This window comes from Hyaena hyaena, unplaced genomic scaffold (assembly GCF_003009895.1).
Source record: "Hyaena hyaena isolate Hyena2069 unplaced genomic scaffold, ASM300989v1 scaffold_799, whole genome shotgun sequence".
Classification (NCBI taxonomy): domain Eukaryota; kingdom Metazoa; phylum Chordata; class Mammalia; order Carnivora; family Hyaenidae; genus Hyaena; species Hyaena hyaena.
This window is the reverse complement of record NW_024081430.1, coordinates 222,594-247,274: the sequence shown is the minus strand read 5'-3', so window position 1 is coordinate 247,274 and position 24,681 is coordinate 222,594. Positions and strand designations below refer to the sequence as shown.

The window sequence follows — 24,681 nt, the reverse complement described above, 5'->3', positions numbered from 1 at the left end:
TCACGATTATGCTCTGATATTTCTCTAATCTCATTACCAGTTCAGTTTGACCTATTCTTTTCCATTGCACTTATTATTATTCATTTTTAATTTTTTTTTTTTTTTGAGAGAGAGACAGAGTGTGAGTAGGTTAGGAGCAGAGAGAAAGGGAGACACAGGATCTGAAGCAGGCTCCAGGCTCTGGGCTGTCAGCACAGAGCCCGATGCAGGGCTCGGACTTGTGAACTGTGAGATCATGCCCTGAACTGAAGTTGGACTGAACCACCCAGTTGCCCCCATAGCACTTACTATAATGTACTTAATAGTACCTTATATTATCTTTGGTTTACTTTTTATACCTCTCCCTGGAATGTCAACTTTAAAAGAGGAAGAGCTTTACATGTTATGTTCATTGCTGTATCTTCAGCACTTAGAATAGCCAGCGGTCAACAAATATTTATTAAAATGAGATATTTTGGCCTCATACTCTAGGAACTCCGTTTGGATGCCAATGTAACTATTGAGAATACTGGGGTTGCCATGGTGATATGAATCAGAGACCAGAGATATTTGGGAGAGAATATATTTTTAGAAACAATACTATATTTTTATACTTTGGGATTTTAACATTTATAAAACCCTTTTACATACATAATCTCATTGACCCTCTAACTCTAGTCACGTCAGCATGGTGGGAATTATTACCCCCTTCTGAAAATGTACACACACTCTCAGAGAGGATGAGATTTCCCTAAGGTCACCCAGTGCTATGGCACCCAGGAGAGTGAGTTTATTTTGGAACTTATTTTCTTCTTTCTCTTTTGAGTAGTGTTCCTGGAAACAAATTGGAATTAATGCATGACTTGACCAGCATACTGATGAAGGCAGAGTGTGTGGAACAGTGGCTTAGAGATACATGCTTTGGGACCAGTCATATCTGGGACTGAATTCTCACTCTGCCACTTACCAGCTAGACCTTGAGTTTCTCCTGTAAAGCGGAGCTATAAGATAAACAGGAAGAACTTATGGATAGCTCCTAGCGCTGTAAGTGCCTGGCATGTAAAAGGTGGCCAATTTATTTCTGTGGATGTGTCTGTTTAATTAGACACTAAGATGTTTTGGAGAAACTAGTTTCAGCTTGGCCTCCAGATAGTCATTTGGGATTCCTGAGGGAATCACTAAGTTCAGAAGAAAATTCCTCAGGACAAATTCATATCTGTTCCATTCTAAGACAAATGGAATGGTCTGGAGTCTTCTTTCTTATGAAGCTGTGAGCTAGAAATCTCTCAGGCCAGGAGTGGCTGGGTGGCTCAGTCGGTTAAGTGTCAACTCTTGATTTCAGCTCAGGTCATGATCTCATATTTTGTGAGTTTGAACCCCAAGTCAGGCTCTGTGTTGACAGTGCGGAGCCTGCTTGGGATTCTCTGCCTCCCCCACTCACTTCCCTCCCCCCTCACAAAATAAATAAAAATAAACTTCAAAGAAAATCTCTCAGGCCATTCTGTACCCTTTGAACTTGAACACCCCAAGATGATACCAACAGATGCCTAATTACTTTTGAGATCAAAAACCATTTCAAACAACCAGCTACCCAGCAAGCCTAGTATATTCAAGGCCTTGTACTCATCTCCCTGGGACTAGCCACTGAGAAGTCACCTGTTCCCCGGGGCTCTGTGCATAAACATCATTCGGGAATCATAAAAAACATCAATGCTCAGGCTGCACTTGAGAGACTCAGATCCACTTGCTCTGGGACAGAGACTCTTCATCTTTAGTGTGCATCTGAATCATTAGGAGGGCTTGTGACAACACAGATTTCCGCGCCCCTCCCCCAGAGTATCTAGTTCAGTAGTTCTGAAGTGGGGCCTGAGAATGGGCATTTTAGGTAAATGTCATTTGAGGTGGACTTGCACTTCAAGCAGCGCTGCTGGTGTCAGGACCACACTTGGAGAACATCTGAATAGGAGACCACACTTGGAGAACATCTGAGTAGTGGGACTGCTCTACTACCGAACAAAATTAATCTACCATTCAGAAAGATGATCAGTTATATTATTAAGTTCCCGAATGATCCACTTTTCTCCCGTGGCAGACATTAAAGCACCATCCAAGTTATTTCTGGGGCTATCTATAATTCTTTCCTTAACCTCTAGACAATTTCATCCACAGCAGGATAATGGGCCACCCCTGGATAATGGCTTATTTTCCCTCAGTCCCTTGTTCTTCAGCAACGCAGCACCCTCGATGGCCCTGAAACTTGGCCCTCTGGGCTCCTGCAATTCCTTGCCATCTAGATCTGCAGGAGATTCAGTGTGGTTGTGTGATGCTATAAAGTAAAGCCCTTGAATACCTCTTCCAGGAAGATTTGGGCTTAGACCAAACAGCCAGTGGCTAAAGCAGAGGGGTGCTGATCCAAGAGGTTGATCAGTCAGAAGCTAGAATGAGGAGGAAGTAGGGCTTTTAGTAGAAGGTCACAGCTGAGAATTCTACATAGTGACATCAAGAATGTCAGGGTTCTAAAGGTTATCTCCTCAGAGCCTTCGGGAGCTTTGGCTCATGGTTGGCTGTGAAGTCAGTAGCTGTCAGGTGGGCCCGGCTCACCTCTAGACCAGACTGGCTGCTCAGCCTCACCCATGGGCATTTGAAAGGCTCTTTCCTGTGGCTCTCAGCCCAGAGTCCCTCATAGTCTAGATGCTGTGGGATGGAGGTCTCATACAGCACATGAGAAAACCCGGGGCAAGACTCGGGGATTAGGATCAGGACTCTCTGTTTCTTCCACATCCATGCAGACAGAGGCTTAATAATTGACTGTGGACCATGCACTCTTAAACAGAGGCTTGCAACCAAAGCCCCTGTGTGCGGGTAATGAAGAGGTGGAAACGCAGCTGGAACAGCTAATTAGGTAATACCATGTTTAGAAGAAAAAGAGACTGTTTGGGAGACGCGCAGGACACAGAGAATACATTTGACATTCGGAATGTGCCAAGACAAAAATAGCTACCCTTAAATCATTGAGTTGCACAAATCACTTTATGCGTAAATACCCAAGGCTTTCTCTCGCCACCTAATCTCCCATTCGTGCTTAGATTTAATCAATAGAGACTAGCTATGTTTACTCTTAAACACGTACTTTCTTTATCTATGACCCTGAAAAAAAGAACAGAACATTCTCCTTGGTAGCAAGAAAAAGACAGAACGTCAGAAGCTTATAGGGACATTTTTTCTCTCTTGGTTCTTCTCCCCTTTGGCTTACCTGGTGTTGTGTCTCACAACTGTATTCAATCAGCGCCCGTAGCCAGGAAATGCTCTGTTCACCTCTTCTTCGCCATAAGAGGGACTCTTCACTATCACCTACCCTTTTCAAATAAACACTCAGCAGGCCAGTCCCTGCTCCGTACATGTGGTAGAAAAAGGTCAAGCAGTGTTTTCCAGTGACTCCTCTCAGAGGCCAGGACAAGAGGTGTGCTTTTTGTCCATACACCATGTGGGAGGCCTCGATGTACATGTAGTACCCTGGAGAGCAAATATAAGATCAGGTATTACTATAAAAACCATGGGGCGCCTGAGTGGCTCAGTTGGTTAAGCGTCCGACTTCAGATCAGGTCATGATCTCGCAGTTCACAAGTTTGAGCCTCGCATCGGGCTCTGTGCTGATGACTCAGAGCCTGGAGCCTCCTTCGGATTCTGTGTCTCCCTCTCTCTCTTTGCCCTCCCCGCTCACACTCTGTCTGCCTCCCTCAAAAATAAATAAACCTTTAAAAGAAACATAACAACAACAACCACAAGGTATATTTTCTTCTTTCTCTTTTGAGTAGTGTTTCTGGAAACAAATTGGAATAAATGCATGACTTGACCACCATATTGATGAAGGATTTTATAATATGGGGGAGTGTGTATACTCCAAGAGGAATGAATATGCTACAAAATTTGACCCCTCAAAATATTTTTTTTCATTTAGTAATTTAAAATTCAGTTTTATATTGAATATAGTTAGTTATTGTTATAATGCTAACATTATGCCACTGATACGGTGATTACGATAGAGAACTTCTCCTACTCATTCATGGATAATGTTCTGGAGCTTCCAAACATTGGTTTAGGGAAAAGAACACAGATTTTGTAGTCAGGTAGGTCTGGGTTCAAGTCTTGATTCTAGGATTTGATCCTGGAAAAGGAATTATCCTCTCTGAACCTATATTCATCATTTTGAAATGAGGATTAAAACTACCTTTATATATATACATATATATAATCATATATTTTATATATACATATATGAAATATTATATATTATGAATATTACATATTTACATATAAAAATTTATATGTTACTTATGTAACATTTCCATTTTCCTTTCTTAATTTTAATTTGTTTTTAATTTTCTGCTTTTAGGCAGATGTAAGATTTGTCTGCACGTAAATAAAACAGTGGTGTTGCTGGAGCCAGTTTACCAAGCCCACTGTGTGACTTTTGTTGGTCCAAATGACTTCATGTTAGTGGCCTGAAATGGGACACAATGGAAGTCCCATGAATCCCATAGAAACTGGATGCAGCTACAAATCAGCCACAGCCCCCAAGAGAGCTGGTTAATCCTAAATGCTTACCATGCAGCTCCTGAAATAAGGCAATATATGAATGGTAGGTTGGAGATGAATGCACTACTGATATAATTCTGTATACCTGAGGCTCATTTTATTTTATTTTATTTTTTTAAGGTTTATTTACTTATTTTGACACAGAGAGAGAGAAACAGAGAGAGGCAGCAAGCAGGGGAGAGACAGAGAAAGAGGGAGAGAATCCCAAGCAGGCACTGTCATCGCAGAACCAGACTCAGGGCTTGAACTCACAAACCAGGAGATCATGACCTGAGCCGAAATGAACAGTCAGACGTTTAACCGACTGAGCCACCCAGGTGCCCTGGCATGCATTTTTATTGTCTTCTTGGCCAATATTGATTTTCTGATACACATGATGTAAAACATAATCTTTACATGGTGCTATGTCTGTTATTATTTCATGCAGAAATTAACAGTCGCATTGAGGGTAGAAGAAAGAGAACGCAAATAATGCTTGCAAATGCAATGGTTTCTAGGGCATCTTTCTTTACATTTGACGTTCAATCAATTAGCTTCTAGTCATTTCCCAAAATGAAGGGCTTAAAATATCCCAGCCGGAATCGATCAGAAATATCTCCATCTGCGCCTCTTCAGCCCATACCTCCTTTCCCTCGCTGCCACTTTCACAAACACAGACCCGAGAAGCCTCACAGGCTGGGAAACCGGTGGGTAGAAAGCGTCCCGCTTAGGTGCATCTGATCAAATCGTATGCCCCGTGCAGCCCCTTCCCCCAGGGTTCCACTCAGGACAAGGGTCACCCTGCAAAACTGCGCCGTCAGGGTCATGGGATGCAGCCTTCATCAACCCATCATCCCCATAGTCTCCTTTAAAATATTAGAAATAATACTGCCAGTGTTTCTGGAATGTTCACCAGTGACATCTTCATCCCTAAACCGACCATCAGTATTCAATCCCCGTCATTCTTGTCTCCCCCTCAGCACTGAATATAATACATCACTGTTTTCTCCCAGAAGTACTTTCTGAACTTGGTTTGCAGGACACTGTACTCTCCTGGGGTTTCTCCCAAGCCACTGGTCCCCCTCCCCCTTTCTTCTCTGACCTCTCGCCCTGGGAGAGCTCCAAGCCCCAGGTCTGGAATTGCTCTGTTCTTACCGACTCCTTGGGGGATCGCATCTTGTCTCGTGGCTTTTGATGCTACCCCTCTGCTGAAGCCCAGAGGTGTTTATTCAAACTGCCTAATGGACACCTCCCTTTATCTTCAAGTGGGGCGTCTCCAGCTCAACAGGTTCAGAACTCAGCTCCTAACAGCCTCACCCTAAAATCTACTGCGTCCTTTCTGGTCGGCCAGGCCCCAAACCTGCGAGTCCTGCGCCCACCCCTTCACTCCTCACGTCTCATATCCAGGCTGTCGGGAATTCCCTTTGGCTCTACCTTCAAAATATGACCAGACTCCAGTCATTTCTCTTCTTACCACCTCCACCGCTACCTTCTGGTCTGAGCTGCTATTAGTTCTCACTTGGATTAGTGCAACACTTACCTGTGAGTCTGCCTGTGTCTGCTCTTGTTCTTCACAATCTAATCTCAACAGAGTACCCATAGTGAACAAAACCTAAATCCTACTCCTCCTCCACTCAAAACCCCACATTCGTTCACCATTGACCTCAGAGTAGATGCTGAGGGCCTGAGAATGGCTTTTAGGGCCCTATAATCTCCTGCCCTTTCTCTTACCTCTTATTTCTACCACCTTCATCTCCTACTGCCTTTCTCCTTAACTCATTCTGTGTTGTGTGGCCACCCTGATCCCTTTACTGTTCCTGGAATACAGTAGGTATGCTAATACCTCAGGGCCTTTGCATGTGCTGAATGCCTCTGCCTGGAATGGCTTTCTCTCCATGTAATCTCAAGTCTCACCTGGTCATTTCTAAGTCTGCTCAGATATTTCCTTTTCCATTGGTCCCATTCTGACTACACTATTTCAGACTTCAATCCCCCACCTGGTACTCCTCATTTCCTATACTCTATTTAATTTCCATAGCATTTAATCTCGCTTAACATACTATACAATTTTCTTTTTTTCTTTCCCTTTTTTTTTTTCTTTTTGTGTTCGTCTGTCTCCCTTCCCTAGAACATACAAAGGCAGGGATATTTCCCTGTTTACTTCACTTCTATACCTCCACCTCCTAAAACAGTGCCTGGAACATAGTATATACTCATTAAGTATTTGTCGAATGAACAAATGAATGCATTTTCTTCAGAAGCTCTAAGCCACAAACCAGTTGGGCCAAGGTCCAGCTGTATGTCTAGTTGTGTGAGGGGTGTGGCAATGAGACACGCACTTCACTAGGATGCTCCAAGGCAAAAGTAAAACAAATCCAGGTTTTGATAAAATTAAAGTCATATCAAAGCAAATGTCTCAAACCAGTTCCATGCTATCGATGTATTTTTTTTTTTTAACATTTATATGGCATTGAGAGACAGAGAGAGACAGAGCATGATCATGGGAGGGGCAGAGAGAGGGGGAGACACAGAATCTGAAGCAGGCTCCAGGCTCTGAGCTGTCACCACAGAGCCCGACGCGGGGCTCGAACCCACAAACAGTGAGATTATGACCGGAGCTGAAGTCGGACACTCAACTGACTGAACCACCCAGGTACCCCTGATGTATTTTTTTTAAACCAAACACACACACACACACACACACACACACACACACGCACACACACCATCATGTTTGAACATTGTTACCTTCATTTTACACAATCATTTTTGAACATTGTTACCTTCAGTTTTTTCACTGGCAAGAAAACTGCTATATAAGGAACACTTGGGGTTTTTGCATTTTCAGCAAGGAAAGGAACTTTAATTATTCTTTTCTTTAGCATTTCTAACTTAAGCTAGGCTGGATGAAAAAAAAATGCAGATACACATCATCCTAATAGAAGGATGTATTTCATGGAATTCCATCAAGAATGAGGTCAAAGCATAAAAATAACCATGGCTTGTCACCTAACTATGCACAAAGGTATCCCATGCTATCCTATACATAAATTAACAGTACAGTACCCTGAAATCCTACCTTAGTGCACATTTAACCTAAAGAACATTTCCTCCAAAAAAAAAAAAAAGAAGAAAATAAAAGAAAAGTAACTTTTGTATCTGGCTGCGGGCTCTCAGAAGGCCCATCTGAACCCTACGTAAAGGACCTTGGCTAAAGATGAACCATCCCATGAGGGAGGGAATGTAGACCCCTCTGAAAGGCACGGTCTTTGTGGAAATGGAAAGTGGAGACTCGTCGGGCTCTGACGCGTGACATCTTTGCAGAATGGAAAGGAAGCAACAAATCCATCATGAGTGCGAGATGATCTAAGAAGCACCTAGCGATGACAGCGTGCATCCTATGGATAGCAGTGGTTGTTCCCGGCAGAATTAGGCTGAGGTCCCGGAAGAGAGGAAAACCTCTAATCACCTCCAGGATTAACTAATTCTTTCCTTTTGGGAGTACAATGCACTGGCCATTTAGTCTCCAGTGGGTGAACCATTACTCCGGAAATGCTTTCAGCTCGTGCACCTCTGGGTCTCAGATATTGGGCTGAAATCATTACTCCAGGTCTCTGATTCCAGAGACCTTTGTGTTTCACGCCATAAAGTATGAAAGGAAATCTCCTAGGCTTTTGAGCTGCCTAATGATGCTGCTTTTCGGAGAGAGACGTAACATCTACAGGAACAAAGTACAACACCTTGAGTCCTTCCAGGACACTGACACCAGTCTATTTTCCTTAGGTAATGTCGGTCTTTCCAAAAATCCTTGATATAGTTTCCATTGTAAGTACATAAATTCCGTATATGTATATTCTGTACAGTAATACCTATTTAAACCCATCTAGATCAACATCTATACATACAAACATATGTAACATACTGGCCAACTGATCAGAATTTGTCTCTCGGATGCACAACTCTTCCTCTTGACTCCAAATATGTTTCTCTTTTTTGACTCGCAGGCGACATTTCCTTTACCCAGAAAAGATCAGAGCTTCACTGAGAGCCAGTCTGTCTCACATGTGTTTGGAAAGCAGAGAAAAGCCCCATGTGTTGACAAGCTTTGCTACATTATAACTCCAAATGCCGTCTGTCTCAGGGAACAAACGCTCTGGAGGGGAGCCAGGAAGCCCCAGTGTTGAAACCTCAGACCAGCTCAACGTGCTCCGACACATGAAGGGCTTCGTTCTGTGGAGGGGAGTGTTAAGTGAAATCACTTTCTCTCTGTGGGTCCTTGTTCAACATTCAAGATGGGGTCCCAATGGGTCGACTGGGAGATCGGGTCCCATCTGTTCTCTGCGCAGCAACTGTGATGTGTTGAGACACACCCCAGATTCATAATCTGAAACAGTGAAGCAGCTGTCCCTTGGTTCCTTCGGGTCTGCCCCCTTTTCACCAGGGCTGGGAAGGAGCGCAAGTGGCCTGTACGAGCCACGTGAAATGGACGGCTGAGCTGCATTCATTAAGCCGAAGGGGATTTTTAACAATCAGGGAAAAAACAGACATCAGCACTTGGGCAGAAGAGCAGTTAAACGTGTCTCTCTAAAATTGTTTCTTACTGTCCCTTCTAAATGATTTTTAAAGCTTGTCATACGTGAGTCGTTATTGTTTATTGGGTATAGAGCTTCGGTTTGGGTAAAGGAAAAGGGTTCTGAAGACGGATGGCGGTGACAGCAGCACAGCTGTGTGAATGTGCTTGTTGCCACTTCACTGGAGCCTTACCAGTGATTCAAGTGGTAAATTCTGTGTTATGTAAATATTAACAATTTTTGACAAAAGCTTTCCATAGAAGCTTTCTCCGTGTAAGTAGGATCTCGCAATATCAGAAACTAGTGTGATAAAATAAATTATAGAAAGATTGAAGGACATTGGAGATTTTGACATTTTGAAACTAATTTCTCAGACGGTTATAGGCTAGCTAGGTATCATTCCCAAGTGTCTAGATATCAGCTACTACAATTCTTTTTAAGAGAGATAGAGTACGAGCGGTGGAGGGGCAGAGAGAGGGAGACACAGAATCTGAAGCAGGCTCCAGGCTCTGAGCTGTCAGCACACAGCCAGATGTGGGGCTCGAACCCAGGAACCACGAGATCATGACCTGAGCTGAAGTCAGACGCGTAAGTGACTGAGCCACCCAGGTGCCCCTCAGCTACTTCAGTTCTCAAAAGGCAAGGACTTGAATTTGACTGATAGTAAATTTTAACTCTATAACTAACATATTAAATATATAGTTGTGACTTTCTTTTCTCTGACAGTGTACCTTTATAAATACATGTCATCATTTGGTATTTTAATATACCTTTGATATATATATATATCATATATAAAAACTATATCTAATTTTCTTAATAGGCTTCATACCCTGCGTGTGTTATGATTACTTAACTCACAATCCTGAGATCAAGTCCTGAGCTGAGATCAAGAGTCAGATGCTTAACTGACTGAGCCACCCAGGCACCCCCACTCTTGATATTTCTATCACACAAGAGGGAGTATTCTTAGAAATGAAGAAGATGTCTACCTTAATTACCAGAAACATGGAAGACTTAATTGAAACATTAAACAATGTCACAAAAGAAATGGATGGGGTCTCCCTCTCTCTGGAAATCGTTAAGAAAATGATGAATAGTCGCTTTTCAAGAATGTAGGTGTGGGGAGGAGGGCCTGGAGGACTTTTAATCTCCTCACTGGTAGACTCCGGGAGCTAGGAAATGTTATAGTTGAAGGCATTTTCTCACTAAACTGGATAGTTATCTACTAATTTACTTATCCCTCTGTCTTTGGGCTACAAAATCTCTGTAAAGTCTAGGGCAACTAAAACAATTGTTTAGAAGCATTGTGACAGCATGGCATCATATAAATGTTAATAAAATTGCAATAACCAATAAAACCCTTCGGACTTTAAAACTTGTCTTTATTGTCTTGCAAATAAGTAGCATCTGTGTCCAGAAAGACAAATCCTGAAGAGTCTATCCCTTCTTGATGCAAGTCTAGATTCATCTGTCACAAATGCCTGTATTATTTTATTAATTAAGGAGCCAAGTCATGGGGCCAGAGGGTATTTGTTTTGTTTTGTTTTTTTGGGTGTTGTTTTTTGTTTGTGTGTGTGTGTGTGCGCGCGTGTGTGTTGTTCTGCTAGAATGACTTGTTCTACTACATGACTGACTCAAACACTGGACATTTTTCCAAACTTTAGTCACATAAATACCAATTTTCTGGTTTTATTTTGTCTGCCCACATACCTACAGCACTTAATATTCTTCTTCAAATGCCACTTTTAGTACATAAACCCATTTATTCAAATAGGAATTCCTATTTCCACATTAGGAAGAAAACAGAAAAAAATGCTATCAATCTGTAAAACAATGGTTTTGATGGACTCATTATGTATTTTTGTTATACATGGATATTAGTATCAAAGTAACAAATATTCATCCACATACCACTTAAATTGCCCAGTGGTACTTTGGAAAACACTGGTTCAAGGTCTACCAAACATTCTGGTTTCTACTAAGTCATTTTACCTGTAATCACAGGCCATGATTTTCTATTCATACAAGCACAGATGAGGCAGAACAATGAACCCAAGAAAGTGTTCCCAGAGAAGAATAGTACATTTTATAAAAGGTTCACTATTTGTAAAAAAATAACAACACCATTCATTTGAGTGGAGCTGATACAGTAGCAAGGCTTTTCAAAAATATAATCTCAGTTGATCATCACAGCAACCCTAAGAGATCAGCAGGACATCCATCGTTATCTGTATTTCACATATGGGTAAAGCGAGGTTCAGAGAACTTATGTGATCATGTCCCAGGCCATGCAGGGAGCAAGGGGCAGAGTTAGTTCACTATGCACGCATTGGTCTTTCCACTAGACTATACCATGCTACACCCTAGATTGTGGAAAACTTGCGTGGCAAGTTAGGGCGTCAGGAACTATAGCTCCCTTGCTATGCATGATGATGTGTTGAGTGTAATAAACACACAATAAACTAGCATGTCCACATTGTACCTTTCGTGAGCTTCTCTTTTTTATTTAGTGGACCTATATTTCCTGTCCATCTAATCCAGTTGCCTACAGTTTTGTATGCCTTTCCTCTTTCCATTTTCTTCTTGTGTGTGTTCTTCCAAGTGTCAACTGATAGGCTTTAAGGAAGGATGGGAAGCGAAAAGGTAAAATGCGGTCTACACGTACAGGTATATCCTCTGAAAGTCCTAGAATACACTGCATTCAAAAAGTGTTCTATTGTCACCTACACCAAACCAACAGCCTCCAGTCGTCAAGGAGAAAGACGCTGTGTTGCGGGTCCAGAGTCTGGACCTATTATTTCACTAATGTATAGGACACAAAGTTCTGCCATTTTTACATACTTCCATTATTTTACTGCCTGTATTATAAAAAGACACATAGAAAATATTGTTAGAACTAAATGCAAAAATAGCAATATATCAACAAAGCAGACAGTAAGAGATCTTTCTGGATGTAATTCTATGAATGTGTAAATTGTACATCTACATCACACACAGATTTGCATTGCTATCCTAGGATCCAAGCAGATAATAATTAAAACTCCCTTGAGTGAGTTTCAGTATTTTAATACTTAAAATGACTATGTTGCCTTAGCTGATCTAGAAGATCCTGTCTACCTTCAGCATCCTATAAATCTATGGACTGTTATTAATTTGTTGAGTCAACTAAAATTTTCTTATTCTTTCAGACCATATCCTCTGCTGGAGAGAAATTCCGGAGACATTCATCTAAGCAACATTACGTTTACTATAAAAAAATCACTTTTTTATAAAAAAATATGAGGTGATTGTTAAGTGGTTTCCATGGTAATTAAATAAAAGATATTTGGACTAGTTTATTACTATGTCAGTTGTCTCCAATATTTACTACACGGGACTGAGAGTTATAAAGGGAAAGAAGTAGAAAATTACAGTCTCTCAGGCATTTTATAGCCAAAGGCAGTATAAATGTAAATTTTAATATTCTCCTCCTACTACCCCTTGTCAAAGAACAGAACACTATACAATAACATAATCTCAGATACAGCAAGACCTTGGGTAGAACAGGCAGAAATATCAATTAAAGAATATAGTTTAAAGAGGCCAGGGACACAAAGATCTCATTCAAAATGCTATGCATGGTTGGTATGGAAGAGAAGAACAAACGCCTTCAGATTTCCACTATAATAATCATGTTCTTAAATAAATGATGCCAAAAAATGAAATGTCAGAGATATCCTGCCTGAGTAATTTGTAGCAGACCTATACTCCTACTGGGAAGAATTGGAAAAACAATGGATAAAATCTATATATTTTAGAAAATGCCTGTTTTGGAAACTATGAGAGAGTTTCCCAAACAGCAAGGACTTGAGGGGGCCAAGGTCGCAGGAAATGGAGGTGGTCAGTGAAGTGAATTCAACATTCTTCTCGCTGCTGTTTCCCTTGGGGCATTTGCCTACTCAGTTTAGAATCTAAGCAGAGAGCAGCTTAAATAAGGCAGAGAAACCAATGGAACCCACTGGGTTGGGAATATGGTAACTGGAGTTCAGGGTTGCTGAGGCAGCCAGGGCTGGCTTCAGGGCCAAGTTATGTGCGAAAAGGAGGCACAGAAACGTGAGCCCATCACTTGGCAATCTTCCCTGGAGGCATGTGCTAAACGCATAAGCAGGAGAGGGCTAGAAGGGCCCCTTGCCAAGAAGCCAGACGCAGAACAAAGTTTTCAGCAATCTTGCCAGCTGAAGAGATGAAAGGTTAAAGTTTAGGACCTACTGAAGAGGAGGGCCCTTAATAACCCCCAGGGTATGCTCTCAGACATATCCCCCAGGTGTACGGGAGAACAGAGAGGTTGATGGAGCAAACAGACACCTGCTCAAGTCAGCGCACTTCCGACTCGACTAAGAAGACCTGCTGTTCTCAAGTTGTCTATGTGAGAGCAGGTCGAATCCTCTCTGGAGGAAAAACCATCATCACCAAAGACTCTATCATTCTTCATTCCCAATGTCCAGTATTCAGTGAAAACACCAGAGACTTCAAGAAACTGGGCCAAGGTGGGGGGGGGGGGGGGGGGGGGGGGGGGGGGGGGGGGACAGACAATAGAAACAGAGCCACAGGTGACCCAGCTATGGCGCTATCACTTTTAAGGGGGTAAAATAACCATGTTTAGTAACTTCATAATTTGAGCCTTTGTATTATGTCCAGGAAATCGGTTAAGAGGAAGATGTTCATCAAAGAACTTGAGTCTCTTAAAGAGAAACAAGCCGGAGGAGGGATGTGGAAAACGAGAGTAAGGACCTCTTGAAAACGTGTTTCCCTATAAAAGCAATATGAACACTGGAAAAAATTGTGAAATCAATTTTTTCAGAACTCTGGAAATTAACTAAAGGCCTATAGCAATCTAAGAGTGTTTGTTCAAGAACAATGGCAATCTTGCTAAGAAAGGTGAGTTTTTAACCTGAACTAATGCCATCTTAATCTCTCCAACTTCTACTCCTGCTCTGAGCCAGACTGGAAAAAGAAGAGCTTTACAACTAAAGTATCTGTAAAAAAGCACCAGCCTACAGCCATTCTGCAAGGGGCAGATCTGGTTTGGACCTCCCTAAAGTCCTGTCCCCAGAAAATTATCATTATGTGACCTATTTGGCAACTCACTGGAAAGTTCCATTCTCCGGGCTTCTCTTTATTTAACTTGACTGAGGTAGACCTTCCTTTGTATGAAAAGCCTTATCTCCAGGGGCTTTTGTCAAAAGCAATCAGTTAAATGATTGTTTAACATTGCAACTGCCGGAGGGGATGTTAAGAATTGAAGCTAACAAAAGACTGACCCCAAATTTTTAAGAATAAAAATTAGGTCCTGGGATGTCTGGGGGGAGGGGAGGGGGTTGCTTTGCAAAGCTCCAAAATCTCCAAAATATTTCTGGCAATCTCCACGGCTTCCTATAGGATCAAGCAATAGTTGGACACAACAGTGGCCACGTTCATGATGCGTCCTTGTATCCACTTTCCCTGCTTTCTCGCTTTGCTGCCTTTGCCCCACATTTATGCTTCTTGGGATCACATCTCAAAAAATACTACCTGCATGCAAACCTGGTGTCTTGGACTTGACTTTCTTGGGAATCCTGCCTGATGGTATCCTATAGACAAGCCAAGTAGAACCATTTACGATTCCCTGAAGCTACCACACTGCTTAGTGCTTCCATACCTTGCATGTGAATGCTACCTCAGCCTGCCATTTTTCTTGGTGAACTCTCACTCATCCATCAAAAAGCTCCCAAGCAGAGCTAGCTGCTTCTCTCTGTGTGGTTCCATCATCTCTAGAACTTAACCCTTATTACTTTACTTATTATACTTCTGGGGGCAATTATTGGGTGCCCGAGGCATAGCAGAACGCCAGAAAATGTAGAAGAAACGAAGATCTTCTGCATGCTGCACTGTATAACATTTATGACCACTCCCAGCTCTAAGATGTTTCATCTTACATACACGTGGCCTTTGATACTGGTGGCTTTAACAAATAAACAAATGCTTTAATAGGGCCTTTGATGGCTCATGCTTTAATTTTTGAAGGCAGGATGCTTGTCATATTGTGATCTGAGAGCCAGTCTATCTGCCCACATATGGCTCAAGCCACTGGAGGCCAGAGAAAGAAGAAGCCACTCTTTCAGGGCTTAGGATACACGGTAGGTGTGCAGGCTGCAGTCACGGAGTTAAATTTACAACACTGGTTCGCTGACATTAAAATAGTTCAGGAAAGAATTTACTTTCTGCTAGATGCGTTTCTATAGATGTCTAAAAATACCATCAGTGTGAATATAACCTTTCCAAAAGAATACTCCTCTTTGGGTGAAGGGTTTTGGGGGTGAGATTATACTGCTACGTGAAGTATTGTGCCTTCCACGTAAAAGCTGTCACAGCTGTTCCAGGTCATTTGTGGTCTCTTACTATCACTGGGCATCTCTGGTGAGACAGAGTGGATGGAATTCGGCCATTAGAGCCTGCCATTCCGGCAACTCTGTCCCCACTCTACTTGTTACTGCTGTGCGACCCTGGAGAAACACTCAACTTTTCTGAGCCTTGGTTTTCTCATGTGAAAAACAGGTACTTCCTCTAACTTTACAGGTTGTGGTAAGGACGTGTTTACGGGATGAATGTTGATGTCCCCCCAAAACGTACATGTTGAAATCCTAACCCCCAATGTGATGGTATTAGGAGGTAGGGCCCTTAGCAGCTGATTAGGTCACGAGGGGGTGAACTCTCATCAATGGGACTAGTGCCCTTTTAAAAGAAAACCCAGAGAACCCTCCTACCCCTTCAGCCATGTGGGGACACAGCGAGAAGAGGGCCATCTATGAACCAGGAAGCAGGCTCTTCCCAGACACAGAATCTGTTGGTATCTTGATGTTGGACTTCCCAGACTCCAGACTGAGAGATATAAACATTCGTTGGTTAAGACATCCAGGATGCGGTATTTTTGTTACAGCAGCTCAAAATGACTGAGGCAAGATGTAAAGTCCCCAGCAAAGCGCCTAAACATGGCAAATGTTCCATAAATGATCACTAGATAACGTTATTTCCCTAGTGAAATAATCGTTACAGTAATTTTGAGAACAAAACCAAAATGCCTTCAATCCAATGCTATATATGTAGGTAACCACAGCAAAATTTGCTGCCTCATCTGCGTTACTGTAAATAGGCATAAAGAGATACACCCTGTAAAAGATTTTCTTTAGTTAGAAAATGGAATGGTGCCTGGAGAACCTTTTAAAAATTTGTTTTGAAACAGGTAAGATAAAGAATGGAGAAGGCAGAGGCCCTAGAAGCAATGTGCTGAAAACAAATCAGAATTCTCTTGATTGTGTGCCAGAGAATTTCATTTAATGCATAAAGCATTTGCTGGAGTGAGTATTGAGCACATTAAGAGGCTTTTGCATTACAGTCTTTGCAGAAACATCTAGCCAGCAGAAACATCTGTCAAAGTTTCAAAGAGACGAGGCCAACCCATCATATCATTCTCTTTAAACAAGGCCACACCAAGTTAACTAACGTGTGCCCCTATAAACCAGGAAAATGTAAATAAAGGAGCAAAATTATGAGTAACTTAATATCTACTGAATGTGCTTTTGCTAGGTTTTCGCAGATTTTGTGTATGGGGGGGGGATAGAATGTGGTATACAAGATAAACAAGTTCAGGTTCTTTTAGCAGAAAGACGTGAGGTGCAGGACAAGGGCTAGTTTATGTAGGAAGGGCTCACCCTGCTCCTTCCCTGTTTAGCACTAACTCTGGGGAGGGATTCTGTTATGCGTTCAATTGCATGTGTCCCAGGATCTTAGAATATGACTGTGTTTGCAGATGGGGTTTTAAAGAGGTAATTAAATTAAAATGGGGCTGTTAGGGTGTGTCCTAATCCTACGACTGGTGTCCTGAAGAAAAGAGATCTGGACAAAGTCAGGACAAGACAGCACTGACCAAGGGCAGACCATGTGAGCACAGCAGGAAGGAGGGCATCTGTCAGCCAAGCAGGGAAGCCTCTGAACGACACCAACCCTGTCAACACCTTGAGCTTGGACTTCTAGCCACCAGAATCATGAGAAAATCAATTTCTGTTGCTGAAGCTGCCCAGCAGTATTTGTGGTATTTTTATGAAGGCAGCACTAGCAAGCTCGTACTGAGTCCAAATACCTGCCCCTCAAGTTACTTATAAGCCAGTTGGGAAGACAAACTTGACACACACATAGAAGGATTAGGTACCTATGACTAGGCTGGCATGGGAGTGATGGAGGTAGCAGCAATAGCCACTGCTGCCAGAAAGCTAAGGAAGGTCATGGAGAGGAGGAAGGCGAGGCAGGGAAATCTTTGTTGAGCCCCTATTTCCCATAGCACTGTGAGAGTGGCTTCCATACAATGTCAGCATTACTGGCTATTCTCAGTCTCCTTTGCTGGTTCTTCCTCCTTTGACCTCTCAACTTCGGGATGCTTCAAGGCTTATCCCTTGGTCCACTTTTGCCTCTGCACCTACTCCCTTAGAGATCCCTCCCAGTCACATGGTTTTAAATATCATCAATGCCAACAACCTCGGGAGCAGCCATCTTTCGTGAACTTGCAAATGCCTACTCAACACCTCCCCTTGAATATCTGTTAAGAATCTCAAGTCTGACACATTTAAAACTGAACTCCTGATCTTCCCGACCAACCTATCCACTCAATCTTTTCTATTTAGTTCTTGGCAACTCATCGCCCAGCTGCTCGGGTCAAATCATTGAAATCATTCTTGATTTCTCTCCTTTTCTGACACCCATATTTCACTTATCAAGAGATGCTGTTGGCTCTACTTTCAAAATATAGCCAGAATTTCGCCACTTCTTACCACCTCCAGGCTACTACTGTGGTCCAATTCACAGTCATTGGTAAATCTACCCTTGCTTTATCATATATTGTCTCCTGGATGCTTTGTCTTATCCTGCTGGGCCTCTCTGATTTCACTCTTGCCCCATTTCCATTTGTAGTCTTTTCTCAACATAGTAGCCACAATGATCCTCTCAAAGCCAAGTCAGATCACCTCCTTCCTAAGCTCAACATCCTCCAGGGTCCTCTTACTTCAGGTGAAGTAAAATCCAAAGTCCTTCTTAAAAATATTTTTTTTCTTTAAAGAAATCTCTATGCCCAACACAGGGGCGAAACTCATGACCCGGAGTTCAAGAGTTGCATGCTCAAAAAAACAAAACAACAACAAAATCCCCCAAAGCAAAACAAAACAAAACAACAACAGAGTTGCATGCTCCACTGAATGAATCAGCCAGGACCTCTAAAGTCCTTCTGATTAATGACAAGGTCTTCCAGAGTCTGATCTACCATTATTTTTCTGATCTCATTTCCTAGTACTCGTTCCCCTGCTCACTCTGCTTGGCAAAACCAGCCTCCTTGCTATTCCTGGGACACACCGAGCATGCTTCCACTCAAGGGGCTTTGCACTGGCCGCTCCCTCTACTGGGAACACTTCTTCCCAGTATGTACTAGGACAGGGACCTCAATTCTTTCCCGGTTACCTTCGCAAGCAATTTATTACCTTTTAACATATTATTTAATTTATATTTAAGTATAGTCTTTGTTGTCTGTTACCTATCTACTAGAAAAGGCGGCCCATGAGGGCAAATGATTGCTCTGTCTGTTTTGTTCATCTGTGTTTCCCAAGTACCTAAGCTGAACTTGGCACATAGTAGACACTCAACTGGTATTTGTTGAGCGAAGGAACAAATGAATAACAGAGAATTAATTGAGCATTTATTATATACCAGGTCATATCCTAAGCACATTTTAGATATTGTCTCGTGCATAAATGATACATACATAATCTATGAGGTAGGTATTAATTATTCCACAAACAGACAAGGAAGTGAGATTTAGAGAAGTTCAAGGGTGGAACTGAGATTTGAACCCTAGCAGCAGTCTGGTCCCAAAACTCTCAATGTTTAAACTCAACCAGCCAATGAAGCCAGTAAATAGGTAAGCAGCTATGATCATTCTCATTTTCGAGATGACACAAATGAAACTTAAGAGATCTTCCCTAACTTTTTCACAGTTTCACACTTAGTGAGTGGGGTATGACTCTGGAGTTCATGGGTCTGTTGTACCTCCTGTAGCCTTGTGACCCTCCTCGTCCTTTTCAGAGACCCCGTCCCTCCACTGCTTACTATTTTTGCTTTGTCCTCTCTTCCATGTCGAAGACATTCCATGGCCTGTTACCCAGAAAACTCCCCTATGGCAGTTCACCACAGCATAGGTCTCTCTGAGAATATCTCTTCTCAGATCTGTGACTGCTACCCTTTTGATGTTTCTGAGAAATGGAAGAAAAACTATCAACCCTCCTCTCTCCCAAGAAAAACACACATAAATACACTGTGATTACAACAGACTTGAGCTCAAGCTGATTTGTTCTTGACCTTTCTGTACTCCTCTTGTAATAGAAAAGATACATCCCACTCTTGTCTTCTAAGCGTTATGCTAAATAAATGGCTAGTTGTTTATATGCATCAGTGAGGGCTTATAGATTCATTTATTTATTCCAAAGACATTTTTGAGCATCTACAGTATACAAGGTACAAGATTAAGCCCTATGGGGATTCAGAAACAAAGTTGGAAGTAACTTACCCTCAAGATATTGTCAGAGTCAATGGGACTGACTTTTGTATTTTTGTTTGAGTTATCTCTTTCCATTTGATTTAGTGTCGAAAGACCTGCAGCTGCTACAGCTGTATTGCTACCAGGAGACGAAGAGTCTAAGATGGGAGCCAACTGAGAAAAACTAGAGCAGGGAGGTGGTCGGAGAGAGAAACTGGCTCCTGGTCACACAGTTTTATCCTCTGCATTGAGTTGTTCCTAAAGCTAGCCCTATGGATTTTGTCTATTACAAAGGGCAATAAACTATGCCCAAGCAAAACAGTATTAACATATACAAGTCTTTCAATTAGCTCCTTCCCTGTCTTCTAGACACAGCTGCCCATACTCTTAGAGCCCCCTAAGAGTCTTTTACTCAGTACTGGAAGAGGGAATATGTTCTGCCTTTGGACCAATGCTGAATCTCTTCAACACTATGCCCTATGGAAGCAACACTATCCCAGTACAGGCTAAAGCAGTTGGAAGAAAAAAGTCAGTGGTAGGACCAAGCTGTACATCTTCTTGGTCAGGTGAGAGTGCATTGGTACCTGAGGCTAAATGGACACTGACTGGGAAGGTGGCTGGAACCAAGGGCGCTCGGAAAGACCCAAGGCCCTACTGACAGGTGGAACCCAAGCAGAAAATCTATGTGGGTTGCACTTGTAGAGCAAGTGCTACGGGCAGAAGAGGTGGTCAAAAGAGATGAGCCAGAGAGCACACTGTCAGAGATGGGAAGATGCAGCAGTTCCCCCAAAAGCCAGTAATTTGATATGTGTCATAACAGAGGACATTCAATAGCCGAGAGAGAGAGAGTCTGAAATAGCACCAACTATTTTAAAAAGTTCTTTTCTTTCAATCTCTCTTCCACTTATCCTGATTAAAGATTATGAAGTAGGGGGCAGAGGAGGAAGTAGGACAAAGAAAACGAAAGCACTTTTCCCCTTTTCTTATCCCCAAACTATGAGTTAGTGAGGCCCAAGCTGAGGGAAAGAGAGATGATTCAGTCAAATGAGAAACTGGAGATGTAACTTTTTAACACACACAAATAGGTGACCACTTTAATACCTTAACAAGACAGGGAAGCTATGGGCTCTGCCAAGAGGTGGGGGATGGAGAATGCTTTCTTTTCCAAAGAAAAAAATAAAACTGTTCCTGATTGCACCCTACCAAGTTTAGCCAAGTCAACAAGCAGGTTATAGTGTAGGGTGCTCTGTGCTGTTATCCTTAGACATCTCTTGAGGTAGGTTCTAAGAAAGAGCACTATGTCACTCACCCTTGTATGTACTCTCATAATGGCTTCTCTGTTAGGACCCTTGAGGAAATATCTCCGCAAGCTTCCTATCCGGGCTAGTTCTGCTTCTCTGGACCAGAGAGAGTGCTTCCATCCAATGGACACACCAAGTGACATCAAGAGAGTCAGCGAGAAAGGTCTACTCTGCAGGGAGTATTTTATCATTGACATTGTTTACAATTGCTGCACATGGTAATAACAGCAATTGTTATCGGACATCGTCTATTTGCTACCGAAAACACACTCCCTTATTTCCCACACCCCCTGGTGGACCGGCTTCACCTCTTTTTATCCCAAGGACACGATGAATCATGTTTTCCACCTTTGTTTCAGCCGCCGGGAAGTGTAGAGTACAATTCGCAGAGTTTCCTCTGCCAGCATGTTTTTCATACAAGGCCTCAGTCCTGGCTCCGGTTTAGATCACTCTTTTTTCTTCCTTCACGCTGTCCCTCTCTCTTTTATTTTTAAACCCACTTCTCATTAAATTATTTTTGTGTGCATATCTCTGTAATAAGTCCATTTCCATCCTCTTTGCAGCACGATACAGAAGCAATGCAATGCATAAACGGAAAGAACAATTTTAAATTTTTTTTTTTAATGTTTTATTTATTTCTAGGAGAGAGAGAGAGAGAGACAGCGTGAGCAGGGGAGGGTCAGAGAGAGAGGGAGTCACAGACTGAAACAGGCTCCAGGCTCTGAGCTGGCAGTCAGCACAGAGCCCGACGCGGGGCTCGAACCCACGAACCGAGAGATCATGACCTAAGCGAAAGTCGGACGCTTAACCGACTAAGCCACCCAGGCGCCCCAGGAAAGAACAATTTTAAATGCACATATTTAATGATCTATCCCATGGGCGTAGAATCACATGTGTGGTTCATTCTAGACATGAGACATCAATTTGCACCTTTCGAAATGCAGTGAATGACCCCCACACCGCTATTTCAGGATTCCTAAGGAAACAGCACCATGTGGCGTAACTCACCTACCCCAGTAGTGTGATCTCCCTTCGGTCCTGTGTAGGAGGTGGGTGTTTCTCCCCTCCTCCTGTGCCAGCTGCTCCGGTTTCTTCTCTCCTGAGTAAAGGCACATTCATCTTGTTCGAAAGTACACTCTCCAGGTGGAGGTGGAAGCCCCTCTGTGAGGAAACAGCAGGTGTTGTTACTGCTGAGGCGCTTTCAATGAATATGCATTCCATGGCTTCCCGGAAGCCCATTCTGCGTGTGCGAATGTCACCTGGCCATAGGCCTGTGCTTACGGAGAGGCAGCTTCCCACCACGGGCAACCCACCTATGCCACTCTCTGGCCTCCACCTAGAGCCTGGACTCTACCATGGGTCCTGCCGCAGAGAAAGAGAATGATCAGAAATCTAGATTCAAAAGCACTGAGATACTTCGGGACTGTTGAATGTGCTTGTTGGAGTGAGTTCACCAAGCACTGAAAATTGGAGGTCAACTGCCTTTATGGAAATACGGAAAATAAAAAAGTTGTCTCATGTTGGAGCTTTCTTCAGAAAGCCCAGATGAGTGGAGGGAATCCTCGGAACAACTCTGTAGTTGCTTTGGACAAGATGGAGAATGTGCGAGAGCTAAGTGTGCTTCTGGGGACACAGTTTAACTTGTGTGGAACAAGTGACTGAATTCTTCTGTCTTCAGTGTCCTTGTCCACCTCCCGGGATCGTGAGTTTTAAAGGAGATGATGTATGTGAAGTATTTAGAACATGAAGTTCTCAAGAAATGTTAGCTAAGTAAACAAGGCTTGGCGTTTTGGCACCTGGAGCCTTATTTTCCATTTCCGAGAACAAATATTGATGTCTCTGGATGCTGTCTTCAATAACTTTCATGATTACTCTACTCTTATTATTAGAATGGTGTCACCTCCTACTCACTGGGGACTTCTCCTTTGTCTGAACTTGGTCGCACCTTCCTGCATCCAGATTCTTAGCAAACTTCTCTAATAAACAGCCCATTTTTTTAAAATCTCTTGCGTAATAATTATTTTACTTCATTTCATTTGACATACGGTACAAGCTGACGAAGCCTCAGTCCCTTTTCTATGCCTCTGGAGTAGAGGTTTTTATCTTGTGTTTCTTTGTGTTGTCCTTGCAGTAACTTGCAAATCAAGAGACTAAAAAAGTAAATACATGAGAAGATTATCCTCTGGTGCAAGAATGATATCACAGTTTGCCTCTTTGTTAAAGACATAGATACCCTATGGTTTAGGAAGCAGTGGTAATTAGTGGATACAGACTAATGATTTGGGTTGAGGTATGTGCCATTTTCTTACTAGACATGAAGTCCAACACATAGCCGCCATCTTTATTTTGTTCCTATCCTCAATGCTTGGTCCACTGTTCCATTGTCAGTTAATTAGAAAATATTTATTTTATTTATTACAATTAGAAAATTATCTTATTTATTTAGTTAATTAGAACTTATTTATTTTATTATTTAAAAATTACATGCTTAGTATAGTATCTGTATGATAACAATTTCATCAGTATTGCTTGAAAATTTGCATTCATGTAAGACACAACTAAAAATAACAATAATAGCGAGACTAGAAGGCATTTACTTTTAATGCATTGTTTTCTGCCAGGTCCTATGCTAGGGAATTTATGTATATTATTCCCACTATTCAGCTAGGTATTACTATTACTACCTCTCTCATAGATGAGGATATAGACGTCAAGTCACGTGTACAAAGTCACACACGGCAAACAAATCATCATTTTTAAATTCCAAACTTCCTACACAGATCTGGAGAGGGGCACTTCTGGAAAGGAGAGCAAAAAAAAAAAAAAAAGGCTAGCACAGATTTAAAAAAATGACTTTTTTTGTTTATTTATTTTTGACAGACAGTGAGAGAGACAGAGTGTGAGTGGGGGAGGGGCAGAAAGAACGCAAGACACAGAATCCAAAGCAGGCTCCAGGCTCTGGGCTGTCAGCACAGAATCCAATGCGGGGCTTGAACCCACAAACCATGGGATCATGACCTGAGCCGATATCAGATGCTTAACCAACTGAGCTACCCGGGCACCTCTAGCACAGATGATTAAACCCATTTGGTGTATGCTTAGAGAAATGGGATGTGCCATGCACAGGCCTGGGAGACAAAGGGAGCTTGAACCGTGACCATCTTACCTGCAGACAAGCAGCTTCCCAATTCTACTGTAATGTCATCCAGGGCTACCAGTCCACAGTCCCAAAAACTTTTGCACAGGCTCATGAACACAACCTGCAATTCAGGAAAACACAACTATGAATTCCGTTAACTGCAAACTGGAAATTCTTACAGCCTGGGACCTTCTGAGCCCAAAGCATGCATTAGCAAGCTATAGACCCTCTTCATTGTCCCGGTGAACTACAGCACAGGGGCGTGAGTAACAGCTAAGCATTTATATGGGACCCTGAAACTATTCTATTTTTCAAGCAGAGTCAAGCTCATAATGATATGTTGTGTATATTAACGCCGAAATGAGTTCACATTCTTTAGAGAATTGAAAGAGGAAAGCAAGAGGTTAACTGATGGCAGAGGAAAACCTGTCAGGTTTTAAATATTTTCCCCAGATAAGCCACAAAGTGCACACAGAGCTGATGGTATTCCAAGCATTTTTACACACATTTCCAGGACAAACA

General features: G+C 42.4%; 1 protein-coding gene across 5 annotated transcripts in view; it reads right to left on the bottom strand.

Annotated features, from left to right (window-relative positions):
- Nucleotides 1-24,681, bottom strand: part of MAMDC2 (MAM domain containing 2) — a 193,616-nt gene that overhangs the window by 4,106 nt on the left and 164,829 nt on the right. For 4 of the 5 annotated variants that reach the window (XM_039219182.1, XM_039219184.1, XM_039219185.1 and 1 more), the window contains 3 exons: nucleotides 24,187-24,280; nucleotides 22,029-22,181; nucleotides 3,233-3,492 (listed from right to left, as the gene is read on the bottom strand). In XM_039219182.1, coding sequence (XP_039075113.1) covers nucleotides 3,233-3,492; nucleotides 22,029-22,181; nucleotides 24,187-24,280 — 507 coding nt within the window. Of the gene's footprint in view, nucleotides 1-3,232; nucleotides 3,493-22,028; nucleotides 22,182-24,186; nucleotides 24,281-24,681 lie in introns of those variants that run through there. The other variant, XM_039219186.1, reaches the window with a different exon arrangement.